Source organism: Schistocerca nitens, chromosome 2 (genome assembly GCF_023898315.1).
Source record: "Schistocerca nitens isolate TAMUIC-IGC-003100 chromosome 2, iqSchNite1.1, whole genome shotgun sequence".
Taxonomy (NCBI): domain Eukaryota; kingdom Metazoa; phylum Arthropoda; class Insecta; order Orthoptera; family Acrididae; genus Schistocerca; species Schistocerca nitens.
Genome location: NC_064615.1, coordinates 940,632,782 through 940,659,522, shown reverse-complemented (window position 1 = coordinate 940,659,522; position 26,741 = coordinate 940,632,782). Strand labels below are relative to the sequence as shown.

The 26,741-nt window shown below is 36.8% G+C and overlaps 1 protein-coding gene across 1 annotated transcript in view; it reads left to right on the top strand.

Annotated features, from left to right (window-relative positions):
- The window catches only part of LOC126237264 (uncharacterized), a 33,760-nt gene extending 18,058 nt beyond the window's left edge, over positions 1–15,702 (top strand). Inside the window, exons 6-8 of the mRNA XM_049947190.1 lie at positions 200–421; positions 9,561–9,846; positions 11,723–15,702. Coding sequence (XP_049803147.1) covers positions 200–421; positions 9,561–9,846; positions 11,723–11,898 — 684 coding nt within the window. The 3' untranslated portion in view covers positions 11,899–15,702. The remainder of the gene's footprint in view (positions 1–199; positions 422–9,560; positions 9,847–11,722) is intronic.
- Positions 15,703–26,741: the final 11,039 nt, after the last annotated feature.

Genomic DNA, 26,741 nt, shown 5'->3' with positions numbered 1-26,741 from the left:
TGAACTATGCATACCAGTAACACTTGATTATTCACAGTTATTAAATACAGTTACATAGAAAATTTTGTCCATGTGTACAGTATGAGGGCATTTACTTACAGAAATTATCTAACTGCTAGGGAGTGCTGTATTTTGAAAATAATTACAAATTAATAACTCAAATTGTTAACATACTAACAGTAGTACTGTTTATTTTCAGAAATGGTATTCAGATATTCTTGATATGATGAAAGTTATGGGAGATTTCTCAATGTTTCTAGAGTGGCACTTTTTCCTAATGTCTTGGTCGACTATTATTCTCTTCACTTGGTTTATTGTGCCATACTTCTACTTAGCTGATTATGTGCGAATATACAACTACTCAGAATCAGAATCATCTAGTCTGCTTAGTATAATTGGTGTGACTAACTGTGCTGGAATGGTAAGTGTTTTAGGACACTTGGTAAGATACATTAATGATATTTAAATTTTTTGTGTAATTTACTAATTTGTTATGATCACTTGCAAATATGATAGTGTTGTTTTTGTTTGTGGATTATAATATTGAACAAAGTATTATGTTTCATTCAAAACCAGTGAGTGATTTCTGTACAGGCTGTTATTACCCAGACATCTTTCAACAACCAACCACATTGTGTTTTTCTGTATAAAGCGTTGCTTCTTTGAACATTTGAAATAATTTTGGAAAACTGAACTCGGAAGGTTGGCCTTCTATGTGTGTAATTCATTTAGTTTGATCTTCAGTATGTGTAATTCATTTTGATGCCAGTATGATCACAGAATGGCTGCAGAGATGACCTTGTTTCATTAACTGACTATTTAACATCAAACATTCTTTGTATTTATGTCAGATCTATAGATAAAAGTTCATTTTTGAATGCACTGGACACTACCTGCATTACTGTCCTCACAATTACTTTGGCTTCATTCACCTCTTGAAGTTCAACAAAACTTTGAATTTGTTTGACTCTGTGATTAATCTTTGTTTGCAAAACAACTTTCCGAGCTATTCAAACACAGCTGGTTTATTTCATCACTCATAGTCTTGCTTGACATAGATAAGTCTAATTTTGACTGTACAATTAATGTGCAATCTGGTTCTTTTCTCATTAACTAAGCAGAAATATTTTCATACATTTCATAATATTCCTTGTAAGGTCTGTAGTAATAATGTCATAATAACCTTATGATTGCTGATTCTATCCCCCATTTTGGGGAAATGAAAAAGTTGTGTTTTGTTTTCCACTTGGAGTTCTAAGATATTGCCCTCATAATTACTTTTATAACTAACTGCACTAGGTAATTAGTCTAGTAGTGTAGAAGGCCATTCATCAAATAGCAGAAGTTTTGATTTGTCAATAGGCACACCAAAAACTAATGAAACCTTTCTAGCTTTTGGGCTAAACTTTAATGTGCTAGATAACACACACATGCACACCCCTCTCCCCTCCCTACCCCCACCTGTGCAGTTACAGTGTAAGTGTAATGTGTGTGCATGGAGGGTGGGGGGCTCTCTAGATCATTGGTGAGTATGAAAGCTATCAAGTTGTCCTTTTTTGTGTGTCTGTCAATGACTCAAGGCTTCCTCTATTTGGTGAGTAGTCTTCTTTACTCCCCGATTATTTATATTCTGCAAGAACTTTCCTTGCTGAATTTATGCACAATATAATTTTCAGATAAGATGTTTAGAGCAGTTGCATATGAATCCATGTCCTTGGCACTTGTTTTAATTATCTTGCTTGCCTGTCTATAGATGACAAGTTGGAATCACCGCTTGTTAATACAGCATAGTTATGAAATTTAAGTACAATGTTTTTAAGTATTTTAAGAAGTGTTCTGTCATTATAGCTACTGAGAAAGATGGTCTGTAATATTATCTAATTACCATATTTGACCCACCTTTGATGCTTACCTTATCCACATTATTGTGAATACAAACTCTGCAATGACCTCGCTATGCTAATGTTCTCTGCCATCAAAGTAGTTACTTCCTGTGTAGTTTATGTCTGACCCATGCACACATAACCTGCATTCCGAAATACGTAAAGCAGTGATATCTTTGACAAGTCAGTATAGTGTAAAAATTTGTTTTCTCAGTGTTAATTGCAAATGTGTGTATGTTGTGGTTATTGCTTATTCTCCACGCAACAAACATTCCATAGTGTGAAAAACAATGAATGTATCATAAGAACTTTTTAAATACAGTGAAAATACATCTCAAGCTTAATAGATACTCATCAGTTACATTATGCCTGGAAATGAGGATTCTGCTGCTTTCAAAAAAGCTGTCCTTGAATTGAGATTGTTAAGATTCTCATCATTCAAGCAGTTTCCATAGGCACAGACCATAAAGAGTGTGTGTGTGTGTGTGTGTGTGTGTGTGTGTGTGTGTGTGTGTGTTTCATATTCAGCTTGGGAGTATAATTTCAGTTTGAGTTCCGTAGAACTATAGGGACATGTGAGGCACTACTGACATGTAACATTTGTAGATTTAGAGAAAGTTTTGACAAAATGTTGAAGGATGCAGAGATAAAGTACAAAGAGTGAAGGGTTATTTTCAACTTGCACAGAAACCACACTGTAATTATAAGACTCGGAAGGACATGAAAAAGAAGCAGTAGTTGAGGAGGGAGTGAGACTGGGTTGTAGCCTATCCCTCATTTTATTCTGACGGTAGATTGGGCAGACAGTAAAAGAAACTATTGAGAAATTTTGAAAAGGAATTAAAGTTGAGGAAGAAGAAATAAAAGCTTTGAGATTTGTTGATGACATTGGAATTCTGTTAGAGATGGCAATATACTTGAAGAGCTATTTAACAGAATTGACGTGTCTTGAAAAGAGATTATATGGTTAATATCAACAAAGGTAATGTAATGTGGTCAAATTATATCAGGCAGTGCTGAGGTAATTGGGGCATTAGGAAATGAGATACTAAAAGTTGTAGACGAGTTTTGCTATGTTGACAGCAAAATAACTGATGGGCGAAGTAGAGAGGCTATATAAAACAGTCAGATAATAGCAAGAAAAGCATTCCTGAAAAAGAATAATTTGTTAACATCTATTGTAAATTTGTGTGTTAAGAAGTCTTTCCTGAAGGTATTTGATAGAATGTAGCCTTTTATGAGAGACAAACATGGACAATAACCAGTTTGGATAAGAAGAGAATAGTTTCACGTGAGCTCCCGAGGCCCACCGCACGACGTCCATGGAGATGAGGCGCACACCAGAACTTAAGTCAAATCTTGGTGTTGACTTAGTACTTATGTACCGCATTTTTTAAATATGACTTCGCCTATTCAGGCTGTTTTAGTTTCATTTCTAGACCATGCCCTCTTAGACAAATTGTAGATTCAGGTATATCTTCTGAAGAAGGCTCAATTATTTGGGCTGAAACCTAGGTAAAGGATGCCACAGACGCCACTGGTGGCTGTGCGCCATATTGTGTGGGTGCTCATATTATTTTGTCCAGGTTTTCTTTTCTGGTATTGAATATCATCTAAAATGTAATTGTGGTGCTTTTAAAAGGTTTTCTTGAGTTTGTTTCCTTGCAAACTTTTGCTGTACTCTTAACTCCATACTTGCATAAAGGGTGTTCAGCTACGGACTCTTTAATTGCCTTCTCCTCTCATCATGCTTGACTAAAGATAATGGGCCCTCTGGCCATTGTTCATAAAATCTTTTGAACATGTGATTTGTACTTTATGATTTTGAGTACTGTAACTGTGTCACACAGGGAAACTAATATAATCATTGCAAATGGTTAATCAATTCCTATTTAACGCATAATAATTAAATAAGAGGTCTGCTGTTTAAACATCTTGAGCACTTCTACAAAAGCAGCAGTTAAAACATTAAACTCGCATGTGAATGGAACAAGGTTCAGTTTCTGACACACAGTTCCATCACTGTTTAGCATATAAGACATAGACATTCTGGATATGATTTCATTACCAATACTCTTTGTATGAGAGACACTAGTACTTCAACCAGTTGTGGTGCACATGTTATATGTGGGATCTCCTGCGTGGAGGAAACTGCCTCTGTTTCACTCTCTCAGAATGGCTAAATAGTGTAATACATGAGCCGTTTTGAAATGTCAAACTTCCAAAGCATGTTGCAAGTATTGTCAGTTGACTTACATATCATAGGCAGTATTATGAAACTTCACATTTTTGATAGGTGTAATTTGAACTGATCCATCATGAGCACTGCAACAGAAATCTCACAACAACTAGTTAAGTCTACATATCTGTAAGCAACAGAGATTAAGTTTTAAAAGGACAACTTGTAAAAAAATAATAATTCTGCAGGCTATGATAGCGTTTTTATCAGAGTATTAAAATCCTACACTGACCTCATAGGATTACCCCTAAGCTATCTTTTTAGTCAATCAATGACACATCTTGTTATCGACGTATTAGCTATAGTAACACCCCTCGATAAAACTGAATGTAAGCAAAGCACTTCTTAATACATATCTGGTCCACTCCTTACAGTCTTTTCAAAACATCTGAGAAATTGATTTAAGATAGAGCACTGAGTAATTTAAATGAAGAGGACTTGTTAATTTTGTCTCTATTTTAGCTTCCACAAAAGATTCTCAACATAGACAACAATACAAAGCCTCACAAATGAATTTCTGGTGAAGGTAAACAAATATCATTATTATTTTTAGACCCTGCCAGTTTGTATCTTGTGCGGATCCCAAAAGTCTATACGGCAATGGCAGTAATGGCTCCCTCATGCACGGATGGAGTCCTTCCGGAGTCCTCACTCCATTACAGAAAGCATAAATCTCATTCACAGGCTGTGTTATCATGAAACTAACCACACAATGGGGGAATATTACATGTGTAGACCTCCAAGGAGTGGTACTAGGCCCACTCTTATTCTTAAGCTATTTAAGATAACTTTAAAGGATGATCCAAAAACAGTAAAGTTCACTGACGGCAGAAGCATACTAGTAAAAGTTCTATTATCTACATAGTGAGGCACAGCTGTGATAATAACTGAAGATACTTAGAACTGGTACACAACAAACATTCAAAATTTAATCTTGCACAACTCATGTTAATCAATTTAGAAATAGGAAAATGACCTGATAGCTTGTGAGGTAGACATTAATGGTTATATACAGAATGAAACTGTATGTGTAAAATTCCTTGGCATCCAGCAGAATAAGTTGGAAAATGAAGACAACACAGATAAACTACCTTAATTGCTCCATTCAATGTATGGTTTGAGCCATTGATCAGCATATACAAAAGAAAAAGAAAAATTGTCAGCTTGCATAATAAATCCTTTGTCACGCTAGAGTATAAATTTGTACTCACAAAATCACATAAAAATATGCGTGTCCCCTCCCTCAGCCCCTCTCTCTCTCTCTCTCTCTCTCTCTCTCTCTCTCTCACACACACACACACACACACACACACACACACACAACCACAACTGTGCCTCTACATTACATGCTGGCTGCGCGCACAACCTGAACTTTCTTAGTCACTTCAGTATGTCTTGTTCTTCGAATATCTCTCATTATTTTGACCCACTGACAAATTGTTGGCTATTTTACTTATTTTGCACTTCCTATTGTTTATATAATTATTTTATAGGGCAGTACATCTAAAGTAAATAAAGTATTTCTCAATAGGAGCAAGCAGATGTAGTATTGTGTAAAGCAGGACATTGTGCATCTTGCGTATTATCTATATCTAGATTCAGGGACTGAAATGTTCTGTTAGTTTCATAGTGATTACCAGTTTTCATTGTGAAGTTGGGTGGCAGATAGTAATGTGCTATAAACAGGACTCCATATCTAATGCAATCAAATAAATGTTAAGCTACCAGTAATATATAAGCAAGAGCTACACTCCTGGAAATTGAAATAAGAACACCGTGAATTCATTGTCCCAGGAAGGGGAAACTTTATTGACACATTCCTGGGGTCAGATACATCACATGATCACACTGACAGAACCACAGGCACATAGACACAGGCAACAGAGCATGCACAATGTCGGCACTAGTACAGTGTATATCCACCTTTCGCAGCAATGCAGGCTGCTATTCTCCCATGGAGACGATCGTAGAGATGCTGGATGTAGTCCTGTGGAACGGCTTGCCATGCCATTTCCACCTGGCGCCTCAGTTGGACCAGCGTTCGTGCTGGACGTGCAGACCGCGTGAGACGACGCTTCATCCAGTCCCAAACATGCTCAATGGGGGACAGATCCGGAGATCTTGCTGGCCAGGGTAGTTGACTTACACCTTCTAGAGCACGTTGGGTGGCACGGGATACATGCGGACGTGCATTGTCCTGTTGGAACAGCAAGTTCCCTTGCCGGTCTAGGAATGGTAGAACGATGGGTTCGATGACGGTTTGGATGTACCGTGCACTATTCAGTGTCCCCTCGACGATCACCAGTGGTGTACAGCCAGTGTAGGAGATCGCTCCCCACACCATGATGCCGGGTGTTGGCCCTGTGTGCCTCGGTCGTATGCAGTCCTGATTGTGGCGCTCACCTGCACGGCGCCAAACATGCATACGACCATCATTGGCACCAAGGCAGAAGCGACTCTCATCGCTGAAGACGACACGTCTCCATTCGTCCCTCCATTCACGCCTGTCGGGACACTACTGGAGGCGGGCTGCACGATGTTGGGGCGTGAGCGGAAGACGGCCTAACGGTGTGCGGGACCGTAGCCCAGCTTCATGGAGACGGTTGCGAATGGTCCTCGCCGATACCCCAGGAGCAACAGTGTCCCTAATTTGCTGGGAAGTGGCGGTGCGGTCCCCTACGGCACTGCGTAGGATCCTACGGTCTTGGCGTGCATCCGTGCGTCGCTGCGGTCCGGTCCCAGGTCGACGGGCACGTGCACCTTCCGCCGACCACTGGCGACAACATCGATGTACTGTGGAGACCTCACGCCCCACGTGTTGAGCAATTCGGCGGTACGTCCACCCGGCCTCCCGCATGCCCACTATACGCCCTCGCTCAAAGTCCGTCAACTGCACATACGGTTCACGTCCACGCTGTCGTGGCATGCTACCAGTGTTAAAGACTGCGATGGAGCTCCGTATGCCACGGCAAACTGGCTGACACTGACGGCGGCGGTGCACAAATGCTGCGCAGCTAGCACCATTCGACGGCCAACACCGCGGTTCCTGGTGTGTCCGCTGTGCCGTGCGTGTGATCATTGCTTGTACAGCCCTCTCGCAGTGTCCGGAGCAAGTATGGTGGGTCTGACACACCGGTGTCAATGTGTTCTTTTTTCCATTTCCAGGAGTGTATTTGGTATAACTGAGGGGGCAGTAGTTTTTTTCTTCAAAGTAGCAGCTTTCTTTCTAATTTACATGATTACATTTAGCTGCTGTGAGGGTGAGTTATGTTTCTTCTATTTACTTGTCTCTTGTTAATGTACACTTTGACACATTCCAAATCCCTGAATGTTTCCATACTTGATGGCATCTACAGATCACAATGAATAAGTGAAGAAAAACCTTGTAGTGTATAAAGTTGTGCCAGTGTGTGTAGGGACAACTTGTGTTTATGTACCATACAAGTGGGCTTGTCTCATCCATATACATAACTTGGTCCTTTTACACACATCTTTCTACTCTAGCAGTAGGACTAAAAATTGTGGGGCACTTGAGACATGCAAATTTTAGTATGCTACATTTTCATGTAGCACTTTTTATTTTTTGCTGAGTAGATGCTCATAAATTTATATAGAGGCCTGCACTCTGTTTTAGCTGGTGGTTGGATTAAGTTTACTGCTAATTTTAAAGAATTTGATGTGTTTTTTTAGAACTTTTTTCTCACTTTTGTTAGGAGAAACTTTCAATTTATTGCTCTGTGACTGGCCCATTCACTTTTATTCTAATGATTAGTGGCCCAATAGATGAATTTTTAGGTATGAAGTAGTAACTGTAAAAAAACAAAATGTATGTTAAACTGACACATTCCACATCATTACGAAATGTGTTCATGATTCATGGAACAAGTATCAGTATAATGTAATGTAAATGTAATCATCATCCAGCTAGTTTACAGTTTATAACAGCAATTTGGAAAGTAATCTCCATGCAATTTTAAAGAAAAGGCCTGCTCATTTAAGGACATTTTAAATGTGTTCATATTAAACCTGCAAGTTTTAGCTTCCTGTCAGCATAATTTCCTGTGACTTTAAGACCGTTATTCTAGTGTCGTGTGATGTTCTGTGTACCTCTTCCATAGACTTCTGTCTCTGGCAACCTTAAGTATGATCCTACGATATCTTGAAGCTTCTTTTTTGTGGGCATAACACTGGGAAAAATAGCTTTTTTTTATTGTGGCAGGTATGGTAATCATTGTGTACCAAATGTGGGCTGTATGAGAATCCTCAGATGATGCCCAATTAAAACTCATCAAGAGCTCTTCAGTTTTTGTGGTAGGGTGGACACAACCATTATCATGCAGCAGATTGAAGTCTCATATAAAAATGCCTTGCCATTTATTTTGATGGCTCTTCATATTTTTATATCATTTTCATGTACACTAGTGAACGTATTGTTGAACGAACTGATCTGAATTGTACCAGCAGTATTCCCTTCCTATCAACAAAATGCAGTGGCAATAAACTCCTATAAAATATAAGTCTGTTGGCATTTTGTAAGTGAATTGGTGGAGCTTTCTCCTTAGGAAACAGGTTTTCTTTTGACATTTACATGTGCAACCCATGTCCGCTCATTTTTATGACTGTGATAGAAGTAGAAAATATGTCCAGCTAAATACATAGAGAAAGTTGAGAGCTAAATTCATTCTGTAAATCTTATGGCTGTCAACAACAGATTTTGGCATTCAGTGGGCATGAAACTTTTGCAGTGTCTTTTCAGTTAAATCTTTGTATGTATGTGTTCATGTTAATAATTCTGTAAATGTTAATGGCACTTTGATGCACTCTTTGTACAAATTCATCTGTGACTGCACTCAGTCATCCATTCTTTTGCCTAATCTTTTGCACCAGTTTATTGGTCCCTCAAACATACAGCACTACTGACTAACAGCAGTGTCTATCATAGCAGTTCTTTTTACAGCAAATGTCATTGAGTATTATCTTTTTTGTCCACAGATATTGAAAAAGATGTGCAATTACAGTGGGCATTGCTAACATTCATCACACATGGCTCAATATTGTGGCAGCCTTGCCTCCTGCAATGCTATATGCATGCTGGCTGATGTTCTATATTGGTATACAGTGGGTTATCACCATATATCCTCTATCCTTTGCACAAGGATTCTTGTGGTGAGGGGGCTACGGCGAGGGCGGGGGGGGGGGGGGGGGGAGGGGAGAAATGAGGGATAACTTCTTCGTAGAGTGCATTTCAAATTTAAGAGAGACATTTTTAATCTGGATTGCAGACCTTTAACCACGTCCATCACTAAAATATTTAATGCTAGTATTAGAGATCATGTTATTATGTGCATTAAAGCTATAGTCATCCTTAGTTTTTACTATTATGTGCTTATATCTAAAATAATTTACCCTATAATTCTATAGTTTATTTCTGTTTTCAGATTATCTTGGGTTGGGCGGGTGATCAACCATGGATGAATGTACAGAAGTCATACTCTGTGTGCCTGTTTTTATGTGGCACGGTAACAATGTTGATGCCTCTTGTGATTCAGTACTATTGGCCAGTTGCTATATTGTCAGCACTCTTTGGTTGGTTTTTTGCCTCCATGTTCTCTTTTACACCAGTCATTGTTGTGCAACTGATTCCATTAGAACGCTTCACACCGGCATATGGGCTTATTTTGCTGTGTCAGGGTATTGGAAATCTCATTGGACCTCCAATTGCAGGTATGTCACATTATTTACTGTTAAGTTTACTGGTCACATTTTATGTTCTGCATTGTTTCTAAGTTTTGGAACAGTGGGAAGTAGTTCACATTCAATAAAACTTATTTTTTTGTTGAGTGTTGATATTATTGTCTCTCTCAAACATTTTTTGTGTGACTAAATCTATTTTTGATAGTGCTGTGCAATTAGTCTCTCTGTAACTTAATGTCAACTATGCATTTGGCAGCAGACAGTGAATTTCCATTGGTAATTTTCATCTCTCCTGATTGTGGATTCGTGGTGGCTTTCTTGCCTGTCGTTAACAGGTGCTAGTTCCTTTTCCCTATCTGTCCAACATCCACATGACCAGAATGTTAAAAACTTTGTCATTGTTTTGTAGAACTGTTGCACCTGGTTATTAGTTTTTCTACAAGGGCCAAGTGAAAAAATTTCAGCTTGACAATAAAAGATCAAATAATGACAGAGTTCTCTCTTAGCTCAATGCTCTTTTTTAATGTGATTTTTTTTTAAATGGAGATTTTATTTTTAAAGTGTCATTTTGTAATGCTCGCGCTGCCTCAACCTCTCAACTTGTTCATGTGACTAAAAATATTATCAAGTCACCTCTTTTTTCCCCCTCTCCAGTAAACACTGTCCATAACCTTTCCAGCAGATTTACATTTTTCGTCCCAGAGCTACAAACATTCAGCCACATCTTTGCTGTTCTTTTTATGAAATAAAATGGTTGGCCCTTATGTCATTTGCAGTAACGTATCACTGCTCACAAAAAACTGGGTTCTTTTTAAAAAATTGAACTATTATAAAACATACTACACTCTTTCTTCTGATGATATCAACAATTCCCTATGGTTGTAATCCTCAATTATTCAGAGAGATATTTTACACTTTGCCAACATTTTCATCTGTAGTTACATTTTTAGGGTGTGCTGTACACTAATCTTCAAGACATCCATTTGATAACTGTTAAAAATGAAGGAACTGACTCCTCATAAACATCCACCAACTTTTGATGAATCTCCTTTGGTGATGAACTGTCCAAAGTAAAAAATCTTATGGCAACAAAGTATTCCTGTTTATCCATTTGAACAAAACTCAGACAACATATTACTTTTTAAACCAACATAAACAAAACTATTCTGAATATCAAGTTGACACCTTACTTATGTTATTGCGCCAATCGTACGCTGTGTACTGACACATGAGGAACAAAAGTCCATGTAAATAAATCCAATTTCCCATACTGAGAAAATTTGTGCTTTTTCTTAGTGTCTTTATTTGGTTCTAATCTCCTCTTTGACCATTCTCCTCAACTTAAAATGTTTACTACATTTCATAATCTTTTATTTTATCCATTGTCATTTATCTGTGTGTGAGGGCAATAAATGAATCAGTCAGTTGTATACTTGAAAAAAAAGTTTCTTGTTACCAAATATTATTTGTAAACATAAAAAACATCAGTGTTATCCCAGAACACTCTGTACTGCCTCATGGAGCCAGGATATGTGACACTGTTGATGATGGTTTTCCATTGAGTAAGGGTGTAAAGGCTGGCTGCCCCATTGATGTTATTCCAGGTTTCATACTCTCCTTTCTGTCTGATCATCAACAACATGTAACACATTCATCACAGTCACCCATCCCAAAGAAATGCAGTTCACAAAGGAGAGACACCATTGTGCACAAAGAAATAAAACCTTACCGTTATTCAGGTAAACCTTGCTCTTGGTGTTTCAGTCAACAATGCACCAAAACTTGACATTTCTTAATTAGTCCGAAAAAGAATGTTGGTGGAAATATTATAACAACACGGATTATTTGTAGGATAAAATTTAAGTTATTAAAACCAAGATGTTAATGTTTGCATTTCTTTTTGCAGGAGGTTTATTTGATATAACTGGTGTCTGGGACTATTCATTCTACATGGCTGGAGTCTGGATCATTTTCTCAGGTGCCCTAATTGCATTAATACCTATGACTAAAAACCGTGTTATGTGTTGTGGTGGAGTACTGTCTATGGAGCGTGACCGTGGGGACTCCGTCAGTATGGCATAGGTGTACTTAAAGACAGTCTGAAAATAGAATGGATGTATGTTGCTCTTACAGTGTGTAAGTCGAATGACATTAACAATATGTCACTGTGTGCGTAAAGTCTCTATAAGGAAAAAAGTCAGTATCTTGTATTATTATTATTACTGTACTTAAACTTTTCCCACATTGCAGAAATTTTTTTTGGGATAATATTACATTTAAATTTTTACTTGTAGTGTGAATGTGTGGCTTTCAGCTGCATCATGGGATGGTAAATGAGTATTGTTAATGAGTAACAATGAAATATGACTTCTTGTACAATGGAAAATTGTTTGGCACCACATTGCTGAAGTGCATTAAATGCATGAAAACATATTGATCTGGAAGTTAAGTAAATTATTTTGTTGTCATAATTGCAAACAATTTTTTCATGTGTTTTTGTGGGCTTCCTGTCATAATTTCTACCATATAAGAGAACCGAGGTGACATGGAGGTAGATACACAAATCCTTGTACGCTTATTGATTAATTAGATGACACATCCTATAAATAGGTGCTGTACACTTAAGTTTCATTTTGAAGTCATGCTGTTATGTTGCCAGTATAGTATTGTATTTCCAGTCCACAATGGCAGTGCATGACAAGTAGATGTAGAACACGGCATTCATTACAGTGGTAAGAATATGGGTGCGTCCTACTGCTTGGCAGGATGACACATCTCTTCCTATAAAATCTTGTTGCCCTTGTCTCATTTCCTACTTTGAAAACCATGGATTTATATTGTAACGTCTGTCATTTCAGTGTTATACTGTAATGATTGTTTAAAATGTCATATTCTTGCATATAAAACATTTTGTAAATGCATATATAGTACCTGTAATCGCTCAATAGCATAATCAGATTTCATTCAACATTTTAGCTCCCATAGTATGTTACACATTCATTGCCATTGTAACCTGAAAATTGAGAAAAGAGCTATAATCACTCTGGGTGCTTCAAATATGCTAAAAAAGTGTTGAATGTCAGTGGATGTATAAGAGATTCATCTGTTTTTGTGTACTTAAACAATTAGTGTGATTTATATGATGTGTAGTTCTATTCAGAATCGCATTGTTACAGTTTATTGTCAAAACTACTACTCATTTTGTTGTCTTCATTTTATTTTACACACACAATTGTAATAATCAGAAATATTTAATTTTATAAGAGCTGGGAACAGTAATACACCAAAGATACATGGACTGAGCATTATCTTCAATTGCTGCTTAATGATTGTGTGTAGCTGTAAGTACATACATGGACAGAGGAAGATGCTTTATGTACTTGTTGTGTGTTTCTGGAAACAAAATTGTGATGTGAAAGAAGACTTTATCATGCATAAATGTTAACAATTATATACTAACTATTTTTCAGATGTGACAAAATTTTATTCTCTGTACTTAATTAGTTTCAGGTAGAACTACAAAGACTGTGAATTTTGCATCAGAATTATTAAGAAATTTGTTTATTTTTTTACTTTTTATGTAAGAAGAATACAATATATGTCATGATGAAAGGTTCAGAGATGTATTCCTCTTAAACAACAGTGCCTTGTAACATGGAATGTTGTCCATGATTTACATGACAAGACAATTTTTAATATAGGCCTTTTCATCATGTATTACATACTAGTGACCCACCCTGGTTTTGCATGTGTAGTACTACGTATCTACGGCCAAACAACTTGTTTTGGCATAGCGACAATTTTGCTTATGGGTCATTATGTAACGTTATGATTAAAATTCAGATGTTAGTGTTAGTGCCCGACTCCTGCACCTGTCTAGTGCGAGCTACCTTTTGTGTGTGAACTTTTTCCAAAATTTCCTTGCTCAAGCCTTAAACATTAATTCTATACAAAGAAATCTGTTCTTACCAGCTTAATGTCTGATATGTTCTGCATCACAGGTCGTTTAGCAAGTCAGAAGTAGCTCATGCTGGCCTCCCAGCAGTGATATCTTGCATTGGCCTGGTGCTGCAGTCAGGCAGCCTTATACATTTCTCCTGTACCCATAAACCTTCCTCGTGAAGCAGTCTGTCTGTTAGTGAGCTACAGCAGGGCTCTTAACTTTATATATGTGCAGAAGATTTGGGTTTAACCGCCTGATGAAATTCAACAACAGTGTTTACTTTTCTTTTAAATCATAGTACTTTTAGGCATGCACCTGTTTTACAGGCACAAGAATTGATAGCAACCTGTATGAATGAAATTCAGAATTAATTTGTGAATCTGAAGTTACATGTGCACAGGCTCTTCCATTATCTGTTTTTTTCTTTTCTTCATCTTTTGCATGTAAATTAATTTTTACACAGATTAATACTGCTCATCCAAGACTGTTGTAGAACTGAAATTTCACAGAGTATGTGGAAGTTTGAATATGTCAGTTTTACATTGCATGATTTTATTCATAGATTTATGTGTAAGTGAAATGATCTATTTCATTTCTGCCTCAACCAGTGTTATTCTGTAAATGTGGAAAATTGTTTGTACCGGAAAACTTTAAATAGTTTATGGCTAGCACAGGTGGAATTTTCGGAAAATATGTTATAAATCTAGGTGTTTCTTAATTTTCCAGTGGAGTATGAGAAATTAGATGAAAGAAAAACTTTTATGTAAGTTCATTCTCTCCTTTTGGAGATGTAGCTTACGTCCAACATATTAAGGTTTTATGTGTGTGGTAGGAAATTCTTTAGTGTGACTAATGTGTGGAAAACATGTAATCAACAAATTAGAAAAATGGTAGGATATCTAAGAAGTTTCATGCAGTATGAGTTACAGATATTCACTTTTGTTCAGAAAGGAAGTAGAAACACAGAGTTCTTCTTGTAAGAATTCAGCAGATTGTACATTTATAGTGTATTCTTTTGGGACTCTCAGTACCATGCACTTAATGATGATCTTATATATGTTTTGGTAGCCCAATTACTTCAAGAAATGAGGAGTAATTAATTAAAAGAAATAAATGAAGATTCAAGTATGAAATGTATTTTGTTGAATGGAGTAGATTGCTTTTTCAACTTTTCAAATACGTCATTTTTGTGACTGTCAGACAGTATGAATTTCTTAATTAGTTTGGAGGATGAAAGTTCGCTAGCTCAGATGCTACTCTCGTTGCATCCTGTTAACTATTTTTTCTTATGCATGTATACAAAATTAATAATCATTATTTGTTGATTTTGTCAGAGAAATTTCGTTGCAGAATGTGTAAAAAAAAAAAAAAAAAAAAAAAAAAAATGTAACATTGGAAGAAATTTGAAACTGGTACTTAAAAGCAAGTGATTTGTTGTTCATCATGAGATATTGATATGAAGAATGATTATATCTAGAGTGCTTAGTGTTATAGTATCACATTGTTTTTTGTGTTTTGTTGTCATTTGTCTGCGTATGTGTGATTTGAAGAAGTATTACTTTCAGATTTGTGAAATATTGTGATGTAAGAAATGATATAAAATGAAACTTATTTTTTAATGACCAGTATTTTGTTTTGTACCAAGAGTTTGTGTTAATTCTTTTTCTGTACTGTTTTGTAAAAGAAAAACGATATAACATTTAGCTATTTTTTTATAGCTTGTTTAATGCATGTTCACTTGATTTCACAACTGTCATATCTCATGTAGGCAAATACATAATTTTACAAAGTGATGTGTAACTAGTCATTCAACTGACTTCATGCTTGGTCAGATGTAAAAAGTGAGGTATTTAATACAAACCTTTTTACCAGTGTACAAATATTTCATTGAAGAAAGTAGTGTACATTCTTTGTTGACGATTAAACAATTTCATTATTTTATATTTGTGTGTTTCAGTAAAACCATTTTCCTTTCCTATTATAATTTTAGATCTGAGTCGGATAATAAAGGGGTACTTCAGCAGATTACGTCATAAGACTAAGACTATTCTGAATTCATAGATAACCAAATATGATACCACTTAGTATTCAGTACTTTGTCTCCTACCATTCTTAACAAACGTAAATGTTATCTAAAAGATGTTGAATTGCGTTTCAAGAAGTGTACTGTGCACTGAAGCTGCAAAATAGTGATTGAGGCCTCTAACTCACATGTATCACTCACTTGTAAGATAACAGCTGAGAAGACTAAGATTCTTTTAAGTGCTGTTCTACAAAACATAGTGTTGAGGTCTGCACAAGAACACTGGCAAACAGATATGAGAATCATTAATTAGATGTAATTCTAAGGGAATTTTGTGATTAGATTAACTGTAAAATGCTTAATCATAAAAAAGGTACACAAATAATAATTACGTAGACATTACTGTTATGTTGAGTGTAGCATTCCTGCGAAAAGAATTGTAACTTGTGAAGAAAAGTGGAAACACTCAGTAATATGAGCAAGAAAGGAATGAAGGAGTGCAAATGCCAGTTGTCATTCTTGTAACATATAGAAAATAAATGTGTTTCAACCAGTAACTATACCGTAAAGCAACACCACCATGCATTAGACATCCTCTGGTGGCTGTTCGCCATCTCAAGAATTGTCCAGTTTGTTTTGGTCTTCATCTGTATGCAGTAGCCATAAATGTTGTCACAGAAATAAAATCGATGTGAATTCAACAGAGGGAAATGGCTCTTTGAAGCAAGAAACTCATGTGGGCATTTACCTGGTACCAGTACCGAGTCATTAATGTGACACACTAGCAAATGTGGCAGTGCTTCACAATTGCCAAATATGTATGGGAATTAGATATACATCCTTATCTCCTTTCGTCTCTTTCCCCATCTCCATCCCTCCCTCTCTTTTTCCAACTCCTCTTCCTCCCCCTCTTTCTGTCCACCTTCTCCTCCCACCTCTCTCTGTCCATCTCCTCTTCCCTCTCTCTCTGATCTTGAGCCATGTTTATTGTTATTTCCAATGAATACCTGATTGGAAATTGAAGTTGCTTAAAGTGAATGGGCAAATTGTTTGGGATCATTGAAATATGAGGTATGAGTGGCCTCACCTGGTGCTGGATCTGTGATATAGCAGCTTCACTGACAGTATTTTGCAACATTTTAATCTGCAAATGGGTAGGATTATAAAGTTTTGTTTGATTCAGATTCCGTAGTAGTATTCTAGTCATGAGCCATAAATACAACTTTGCTATTTTCTGTGAAAAATGACTGCGAGGAAGAAAACACTTCCTGGACTCCAACCAGTCTGGTTGCAGCAAAAGTCGCAGCACCTGAAGAAGACAGCTGGGTCGGTCATTGAAATAGTCTGCATAAAATGGAAACAACTCAGCAGAGCATCCGAAAACACACTGTTAGTGGGGACAAGTAGCACATGTCATAAAAAGTGGATTGTTGAATGAAATATATTGTACAACGAAATTCTAAACAATGATTTAGCTGCAGTATACAAAGAAATAATTGCAGGATAACAGTGGGGTAGGGGGTATGGACTGTATCTTGTAGATAAATAATTTGGTTTCCTATTAAACATGTTCCTGCAACAGTCTTAGTTTGGTTTCCCAAAAAGATGAGAATAAATATCAAAAGAAGGGATAGTTGAGATATAGGATCAAGGTACAGTGAACCATGCAGGAAGAAATCAGTCTTAATTCAGGATGCATATATTTATATTCAATAAAATATGCTGTATTACAAGGAAAACTTCATAAACCAACCATTATGTAATCATACCAACAACAACTGTACTGTAAAAAAATGAAGAAAGAGAAGAAACAATCAATAATGGTAGAGCAACTTATTAAATAAGCAAAAAAAAAAATAGTTGAAAGATTAGACTTAGTTTAATAGTGTGAAATTGGTTGTTGCTGTTGTGGTTGCTGTTATTGTTCTTGGTAGTGGTGGTCTTCAGTCCAGAGCCTGCTTTAATACAGATTTCCACACTAGTCTTATCTTGTGTAAGATTCCTCATATCTGCATAGCTTTCATAACCTACATCCTTCCAAACCTTCTTAATGCAGTCCTCCACAATTTAATTCAGTGTTTCATCATTTATCCAACCTACCCATCTAATCTACAGCACTTTTCTGTACCACATCATTTAAAAACTTCTTTTGTCTTCTTATCTGAGCTGCTTATTGTCTATTTTTCACTTCCACACAAGGTTACACTCCAGAAAAAATATTTATTAGATGTGAAAATACTTCTCTTTTTCAAAAAAGGTTTTATTACTATTGCAAGTCTGCATTTTATATCCATTCACTGTCTTCATTTATTCTGCTCCCAAAAATGTCAAAACTTGCCCACTGCTTTTAGTGTCTCATCTGCAAATCTATCTATCTCAGCATCATCTCATTTAATATGACTACGTTCTCTTACTCATTTTTTACTAGTGTTGGTTTTCATCATATAACTTCTTTTCAAGGCACTATCTCTTCTGCCTAACTGATCTTACAATTCCTTTGCTGTCTGTAGCATTGTGCACTGCAGAGGTGTGATGCTGCCTAGCCTGTCTCTTAGCCTGCCTTGCATGGACCACAGGCTGGCCCATCAGGTTGGTGAGCTGAGTGCAGCTCACTGCTCCACAGTCAGTGGGCTTTCAGGCCAGACTGTTGACTCACCTGCCGCTGTGCACTCTGCTTATGGTGTTCAATATTCCAACCTGTTGACTGTGCTGTGATGTGCCTCGAATCTGTTTGTAAAGGCTTTAAACCAAGGGGGAAGGAATGGTCATTGTATTACGTGTTATGAGATTCCTATCATGTGCTACTGGTTTCTTGTTCTATGATATCACTGATTCAGATCTTCAAGAATGGTGTGCCCATAAGCCCATCAATGTACATCTGATTTGTGCTGTTTGGAAATTAAGAGGTATAATTACAAGAATCTGTCCTGAGTAAATGCATTCTGTAATTCTTATTCACGTCACATACACTTTTTGAATCGTAATATATGTATATATCTACTGTACATGGCTGCAAGTGAATAGGTTGTAAGGGAAGTGTGGAATTTTCTTTGTTTTTATAAAATTTATTTTCATGGTGAGGTGGCCAAGTGGGAAAATTTTTCACTGTTGTACAATGAAAACATAAAATACTGTAGCTCAAGACATTGGCTAATTAAATGGACTGTCATTGACAATTCTGATACTTAACACATCAGTGTAGCAAGAATAAAATAGAATTGTGGATTTAGAGTCTTATTTTAATATTCAGAAGATTGGATTCTTCCCCCCTGAAACAAAAGCTGAGATTTACATCAGCATTTTTAGAAAAATGTACTTACTATATTTTCAGTTTCAGATTAATTTAAGTTGAATCCCTGTTATGAATTATGCTGACAAATCAATTTGTGAACACCAGTTTGCTACACTGTAAAATAATTGTCAATAATTGAATACAGAACTTTTTTCTCTGGGGAAATGAAAAAGAATAAAACAGTAAGTACCACTATATCTATGGAAATTGCGAACTGCATTCTTTAAATAAAGCACACCTGAAAATTGCAGAATTTATGCAAAATAAATCTTATAAAAAGTATTTCTGCAATCAAAGAAATGCCAATCAGTGGCCCATGTCATCCTCTGCCAGTTGGTATAATTTGGATGTGGTTTGGAAGAACATGGGGTCAATACATTGCTCTCCAGACGGCCATTTCTTGTTCTTGTATCTTCTCATTTAATCTTACTGGGCTGAACTAATCCTCCTACCAAACCCCCGGCAGTACTGGGTACTCAATAAGACAGTTTTAGATGCTGACTGTTCTGCTATGGAGGCAGACTTACCAGGTAGTGGTTAGGCAAAATCAACTGCTCAGTGAACTTTTCCCCTGATAATCAGCTCTGGCTGAAATTTCTTTCTGCCAGCACACTTGCTGCAGGTACTATTAGTGTTGTTTGGGCTAACCTAAAGAGACTTGGATTAAATGTACTAAACTCTGTGCGGAGCCTAGCTTGCTCAATAGGTTCAGCCAGGTCAAGTGTGCTCAGTCTGGTAGTCAAAATTCTAGTAAAAACTTTGTACTATATAGACACGAGGCAACAAAAAAACAGTCAATAACTGACATGGCTTGAATAGGGAAAAGTAAAGAAGGGTTGTGGCAAACTTCAGCATGTCACACATGATTTTCTTGTATTTTGGGGAGTATGAAAATTTACAAAATTTCAATTCAATGTTCAAAATGTTATGAGAATTATGTTTACAAATTTGAGCTAGCTCAATCTATTCCAACAGTTTTCTTGTAGTTAACTTAATATCATAACGTAAAATTTTGATAGTATGTCGAAATAGAACCTTGAAAGTGGGGTGAGTAATGTCATTCTGAAAATTATAAGAGGTTCTAATATTAAAGTTACCTTTAGACATAGTACATATAAACTGACCAAGAAATTTTTACAAAATATAAAAACTGTCAGATTATACATCTTTATGGAAGCCATGATAATTTAAAATAGCACAGTGGATACATGTGTTTTAAAAAGGAATATATAACAAATCTTAAGTCTGTATCTAAAATACTATGAATGTAAGAATTTTTCATACAAGCAGAGCCGATCAGACAAGTTTGACCCATGACCTATTTAAAAAAAAATGAAATCTTCTGTGAGTTGACAGCCAAAGATGTGGATTTGGACTGTAGGTAGAGAGAGACCCTCTGTATCTTCCTAAATAAAAATATTATGTGTGGCTAGAATCCCAAGTAAGGAAGACATTCATGATTTTCTTTAATACATAGATGACATTTGTATGCTGCTGAATATAGCTCTCTTAATCCAGAAAGGTAGTCAGATTTGTGATTGGCCAGCTTAACATGCCAGTCCAGATAGTGGAATAGGTGTGAAAAGGCTGATTCTTGGGGTAGATTGTAATATAAAAAGTTGATTATGAATATGAAGAGAAATTGTTGTTTCTGCATAATGTGGGCTAGACTATGTATGGTGGAAAAGGCATCTAGCCTTAAATGAGAAACTTTTTGTTCATCAACAGCTTGACTTTGTGAAAATGAAAAAGAAAACCATTTGAGTGCAGAATGGTCAACTGTACTATTCTGGCTAAAAAAAACTCAAATTACTATAATTCTATAATGCTAAAAAAAAATTTACATGGCATAAATAAATCTTCAATAAATTTCATGAGTTAGCTGCCAATTATTTTATTCACAAACAATATACACTGATTCGCTAAAAATGAGGTGGTAACAAAACCGATAAGTAAATGATGCAAGTAAGACCATGGGGTTTTATTTAAAATATGTTCCTGAAACCATTGCAAACTGTCACTGTATCATTAGTTGAAGCAATAATTGAAGAGGATAAATACAGGGCATTGCAGATGGACACTGAACATAAGGTAGCAGTGGTCACAGATGCACCTGGAAAATAATTGCTTCATGCAACCATGGCATGTTCATCCCAATCTGGTTGGCCTCGCAGGTTGCAGTCAGCTACATAGCAGCAAGCTGGATGGGTTGACCCATGTACTGTCTGGGCCAGGCCATGGGTGGGTTGAAACTAGCATGATGCATGATTCTAACTGTCTCTGACAGAATAGCAATCTCATCAGCAAGCCTTATTTTTCTTTCTTTCTTCCTCTTGACCATTTATTTCCTTTCCAAAGTTCTCTTTTGTTTTCTTTACTGCTTCATGAAAAGTGCTGTAATTTTGCACTAACATTATAACCGTTAACTATGAAATCAGTCAGCAACCCAAATATTATTTCCTGCAGAACTAACAGTAACATACAATGATGAGCCAAAATACTGTGACACTGTCCACTGTGAGACTGATGCAACCCAATGGCACTGCAGGCAAGTGATCCAGGCCAGTGGCAGTATTTTCCTGTGGAGGACATTCACCTGGGTTTCTATTGGAACAGTGATAATATTCAGCAGCAGTGTGACTGGTGCAGATTGCGTGAAAATTATTGCAGGCCACCTGCATTCCTTGACACTTATTGTCTTCTCCGATGGTAATGGCATCTTCCAGAAAGATAACTGTCAATGTCAAAAGGTTAGAATCATCCTATAGTGGTTTGAAGAGCATGATGGTGAACTAATGTTGATGTCTTGGTCACCAGATTTGCCTGATATGAGCTCAAGACGACACTTGTAGGATGCTGTTGGGTGTCAGTTTCACACCCACAAACCATCAACCCATAATTAATGAGAATTGCATGACCTATTTGTAGGCATCTGGTGCCACATTCCCTACCAATGGAAAAAGTTTTGTGGCTAGGATAATAAAAAAATTGAGAAAATTTAATATGCTGTATGCTTCAGGTGTTCTGTATAGTCTTTCTACACTAGAATATAATGTACAGAATGTTCCTATAATCATGTAAAAGTGTCATAAAAGTGTTTATTTGGATTATTGTTCAACTTGTGTTCACACTGGCTTTAATGCCTGTTATGTCATCATAGTGTTGACCCTTCAAGAAAATTTCTTCATTCTGTTATGTTGTGGCAGCTTCTTATTGGTAACACCATGTCTCATCACGTGTGACAATTTTTTCCAAATTGTCTACATTTTGCATTTCAATCAAGTTGTAGCAGGTGTCCACACATCACTGTTTTTGTCCGGGAGTTAAGGTGCGTGTGACAAAGCACACAGTTTTCGTTTCTTCAAAACATTCTAGCGTGTGTCTTGAACACTAGATTTAGAGAAGCTGCTCTATTGGCATTTGTGACTTAGCAAGACTGACACACTATGGCCAAATATCCACCACCTGACCATGCCTGATTGGTTGAATACACATATGTTTTTTTATACATTAGTTGTTAGCTTAGTCTCTGTGCTCATGCTCGCTAAATATGTTTGTTGACCGCGCAACAACCGTTAAATGTTCCACGCATTATTGGGTACGGTCGTCCGCGATTTCACTCGCACTTTTAGTGTCATTTTCGCTCTGAGTGTCGTACTATCCGTCGAATAGGTCGTTGCGGCGTGGTTTTCCAACGTGAGTACGATGCATGTGTGTTTATTTTTCAAGAACCGATGCTGCGGCAGATAGTTCACCTTTCATACGGCCCGGGAAGGATCTTCTCCGTCGTATGCACATTTTCAGTGGGGTGAATACTGCACATCAACACCCGACATCAAGGTAAGTGATGCTTGCAAGATTGTAGTTTGCTGATTAATACATCAGACGTTGCTTTGCATAACATCACAGAAAAATTGATTCGTAGCACCATTGCACACGCGTTTGGGTACCACTATATGATATGTTTCGTCGTTCACTTTGGTGTGAGAATCGCTTTTAGTCTTGAGGTTTTTTCTTCTTCTAGATAGTTCATCATTTACGTATGACTCGATATACACACAAAATTCACATAAATATTTTGACATAACATTGCATATGACAATGGCTTACATCTAAGGCTGACACTCCACCCATTATGTGCATCAAACATAGAGAATTCTTAAATACTAAAACACTACAAAATTCCTTCTCCAATTACAGTTACAGGTTAGTACCAGTTTGTTTGTTAACTTCAAAAAAAGTTCTTTGTACATAAATACAAGTAACTTATTTACATTCCTTTACATCGTGTTACTATATGTGCATTTAATGCATCCGCATTTTATTTTCCAGTCATGCATACATCGGTTATGAGAGTTTAATATTTTCGTAGGGAGAAACAGAGAAAAACATTTACATCGGGATTTTGCGTTGCTGGTTAACTACGCTTTGGCGTCGCCTCCTGGGTTGCGGAGGGAATAAGGGATACTATTCTACTGGTTTATGGATTAGGCCTACTAAGGAAATGCTATTCGTCCTTTCTTAAGTCACTTATCAGGGAACTCCCTCTTTATTGGACCGAAACGTATTAACGACTACTGTACTATATACCATTGTGTTGCTTATAATGGTTTACGTGTAGCTTCGCGTTCGTAACGCAAAAGGTTTTGCATTACATCATGCTTACCTCTTTACGAGTATGTGGAAATGTCGTTTATATTCGCATGTGACGCGATATGAGTTGGTTAGTTTTGTTTGATGTCACATGTCTCCGTGTTTATGTGCACTTTGTAATCGGTAGGTACGGGTAAATGTTTTGTAGCTGCACTGCGACGATGTATATTTTTATTCATTTGCTTGATGACCAAAATATACACATAGACATATTAATAACTAAATCATTTCTTTGAGGTGCGACCTGTTTTTTCATATGGTACCTATAATACCCGTCGTAAATCTCTTCTTCTGCGCCGTGTCTATGCACTGGTCGCTGCAATATAAAAAACTTATAACTAACAAAAAACTAATTGCTTTGTAGCTCGTAGGCCACGCATATACTCGGTCATCACATTCGTTTGCAGACGTTGTCCTATTTCATTCATATTTGTTTATATATTTATCTACTTGCATTTATATTCCTTTTATTCATTTACCCTGCAAAGAAAGTTACTTTGACATTTCCTACTCCTTTTGTTAGCTAACACGTCCTGTATGTTTCGTTGTAATGATTTATTTTAATTCTAGTTACAATATATATATATTAGTATTGACGTAACTTCGCATGTTGATATAAACGTTATGTTATATTCCTTCGTTCCCTGATAGTAAATATAGTTGTTAACGTGTTATTATTTATTTTGAAATTGGGCTTAATACTCCAGCAGCTTCGCGTTTCTATTTTTTTGCCCCGGTAGTTAGCCTGTTGCGCTTGCGCAAGGTCAATGTCTTTTCCCTAGTAATGACGTAATCATACCTTGCTGAGCGCGCACCGTTGAGTCGTACGCTGCTCCAGTTTGCATTTCGCTTCGTGTGAAGCCGTGTTTTTACACTTCCTCCCAAACAAATGTTTGTCTTTGCTTACAAAACAAGAAAATTACTTGAGTTTGTACACATTTCATTTAAAAATACACTTAATAAAACTATGACATTACTTATAAATATATTTTATGACAAGAAAACTGCTATGACATTGTGTCACAACTCGTGAAAAGCTTTTAAGTCTTTGTGCGGGCGGAGACCTTTGTCTCTCCCTGTTCCTTCATATACCAACCTATAAGTTCCAGGATAAGGAATTTTAGCAATAATATAGGCCCCTGAGTGTAGTAATTGCCATTTTTTTGTTCAACTTACCGATCTTTGTCGATTTGGGATGTGTTCTCAAAAGGACTTATTGCCCTTCAAAAAAATGTGTAACTCGTTTTAACTTTTTGTTGTATATTCTCTTTCTGTGTTCTGCTCTCTTCTCTAGTGTAATTACTGCTTGTTTGATTTTATCTTGTAAAGTTAAATCTTTAGTAGGTAATTTTGGTATGGGTGATTCCCATTCGTCAGTTTGCTTTGTGTTAAACGTAAGTTCATTAGGAGTGAAACCTGTGGAAGAGTGGGGGAGATTGTTTACTATTTGCATAAATGGAGTCACGTATTCAGTCCATCGTGAATGTTTATTATGAGCGTAAGTCCTTATAAGTCTATTGAATTCTTTAAACACTCTTTCCACGGAACTTGCTTCTGGGTGAAAAAAACTTACCAAGGTGTGTTTAATGCCCTGTGTACTCATGAATTGTTTCCATTTTCTTCCTACCAAATAGGCTGCATTGTCTGTTAATATGACTGGGTTTCCCTACTCTTCGTAAATAATCCTCTTCAATTCTCCTTACGATGCTACTGGCTTGTGGTTTTGAGAACATAAAGTTTGATGTATTTTGTGAAAATATCATAAAGAGCTATTATGTATTTGGCACCACCTTTTGCTCTAGGATATGGCCCTGCCATATCCAGAGAAACCATTTCCAGTGGAGCTTTGGTTAGTATGGGGAGTAGTTCTGTAAACTTAGACATATTAGGCATTTATGCAGTTTAGGGGTGCATGCGCTGATCACGAGAAAGGTATCTATTTTTGAAGGAAACGCTTATTTCTGGAGATATAAGCATATATATGCACGGAATACCAAAAAAGTACTTATTTTCATATGGATGCAAAAAAAAAGATCAATTAACTGTCTGCTTTCACCGACTTATTCATGTTGCGATGCCGATATGCTGCAGACACTTTAATATATTTCTTCACAGAGTTCTTTACTCATAGGTAAAGCTTACAGTTTCATACATCCTAACCATGACAGCTATTGTTGGCTTTGCATATTGTTGCATATGGTATATGTCCCTGTTGCTCACAGTTATGCATCTTGATCAGTGCGCCCAACAACCTATATTTTTCTGTTGAGGCTGTCTGTTTTGAAGTATCGTATATTACTGTGTGTGCCAAAATGGCGAGAAACTTTACAGATTTGAGTAACTTTGTAATGGAAGATTTATACTATGTTACGGAGAACACCCAAAGCTCTATACAATGGGCTAGGCAACAAGGTCTTTCGAAGAACGATATGGTGTGTGAAAATGGGGCACTTACGCAGTTTAGGATATATGCTTATATCTTCAGAAATACGCGTTTCCTTCAAAAATAGGTACTTTGCTGGCGATCAGCGCATGTATCCCCTAAACTGTATAAGTGCCACATATTGGATGCCTTTATTCTTTGGCAAATAGCACACTTTTTCAATATTTGTGAAACACGTCGTTGTAAATTAGGAAAGTAACAAAGTTTGGAATTCTTGTCTGTGCATTTTGTTACACCATAGTGTCCCCATACTTCGTGTGTGTGTGTTTGATAAATTCGTCGATATATTACTCTGGAAGGCATACACACCAATGGTTAGAACTTTCGTGCTTCTGGTGAAACAAAACGCATTTGTATGACTGATAGCATTTACTTACCTTGTGGTTTGCATTCCGGTTAAGATTTTGTATTACCTTCTTCCACCTGTTGTCTCGGTATTGTATCATTCCCATCTGTTTACAAAATTTTTTGTAGTCTGATTTTAGTGTACTACTTTGACAGTTCACTGAACTCTTCTAGTCCCTGCGGTAGCTTTCTGTATTGACCATTCAAGTTACATTGTTGTGATGTT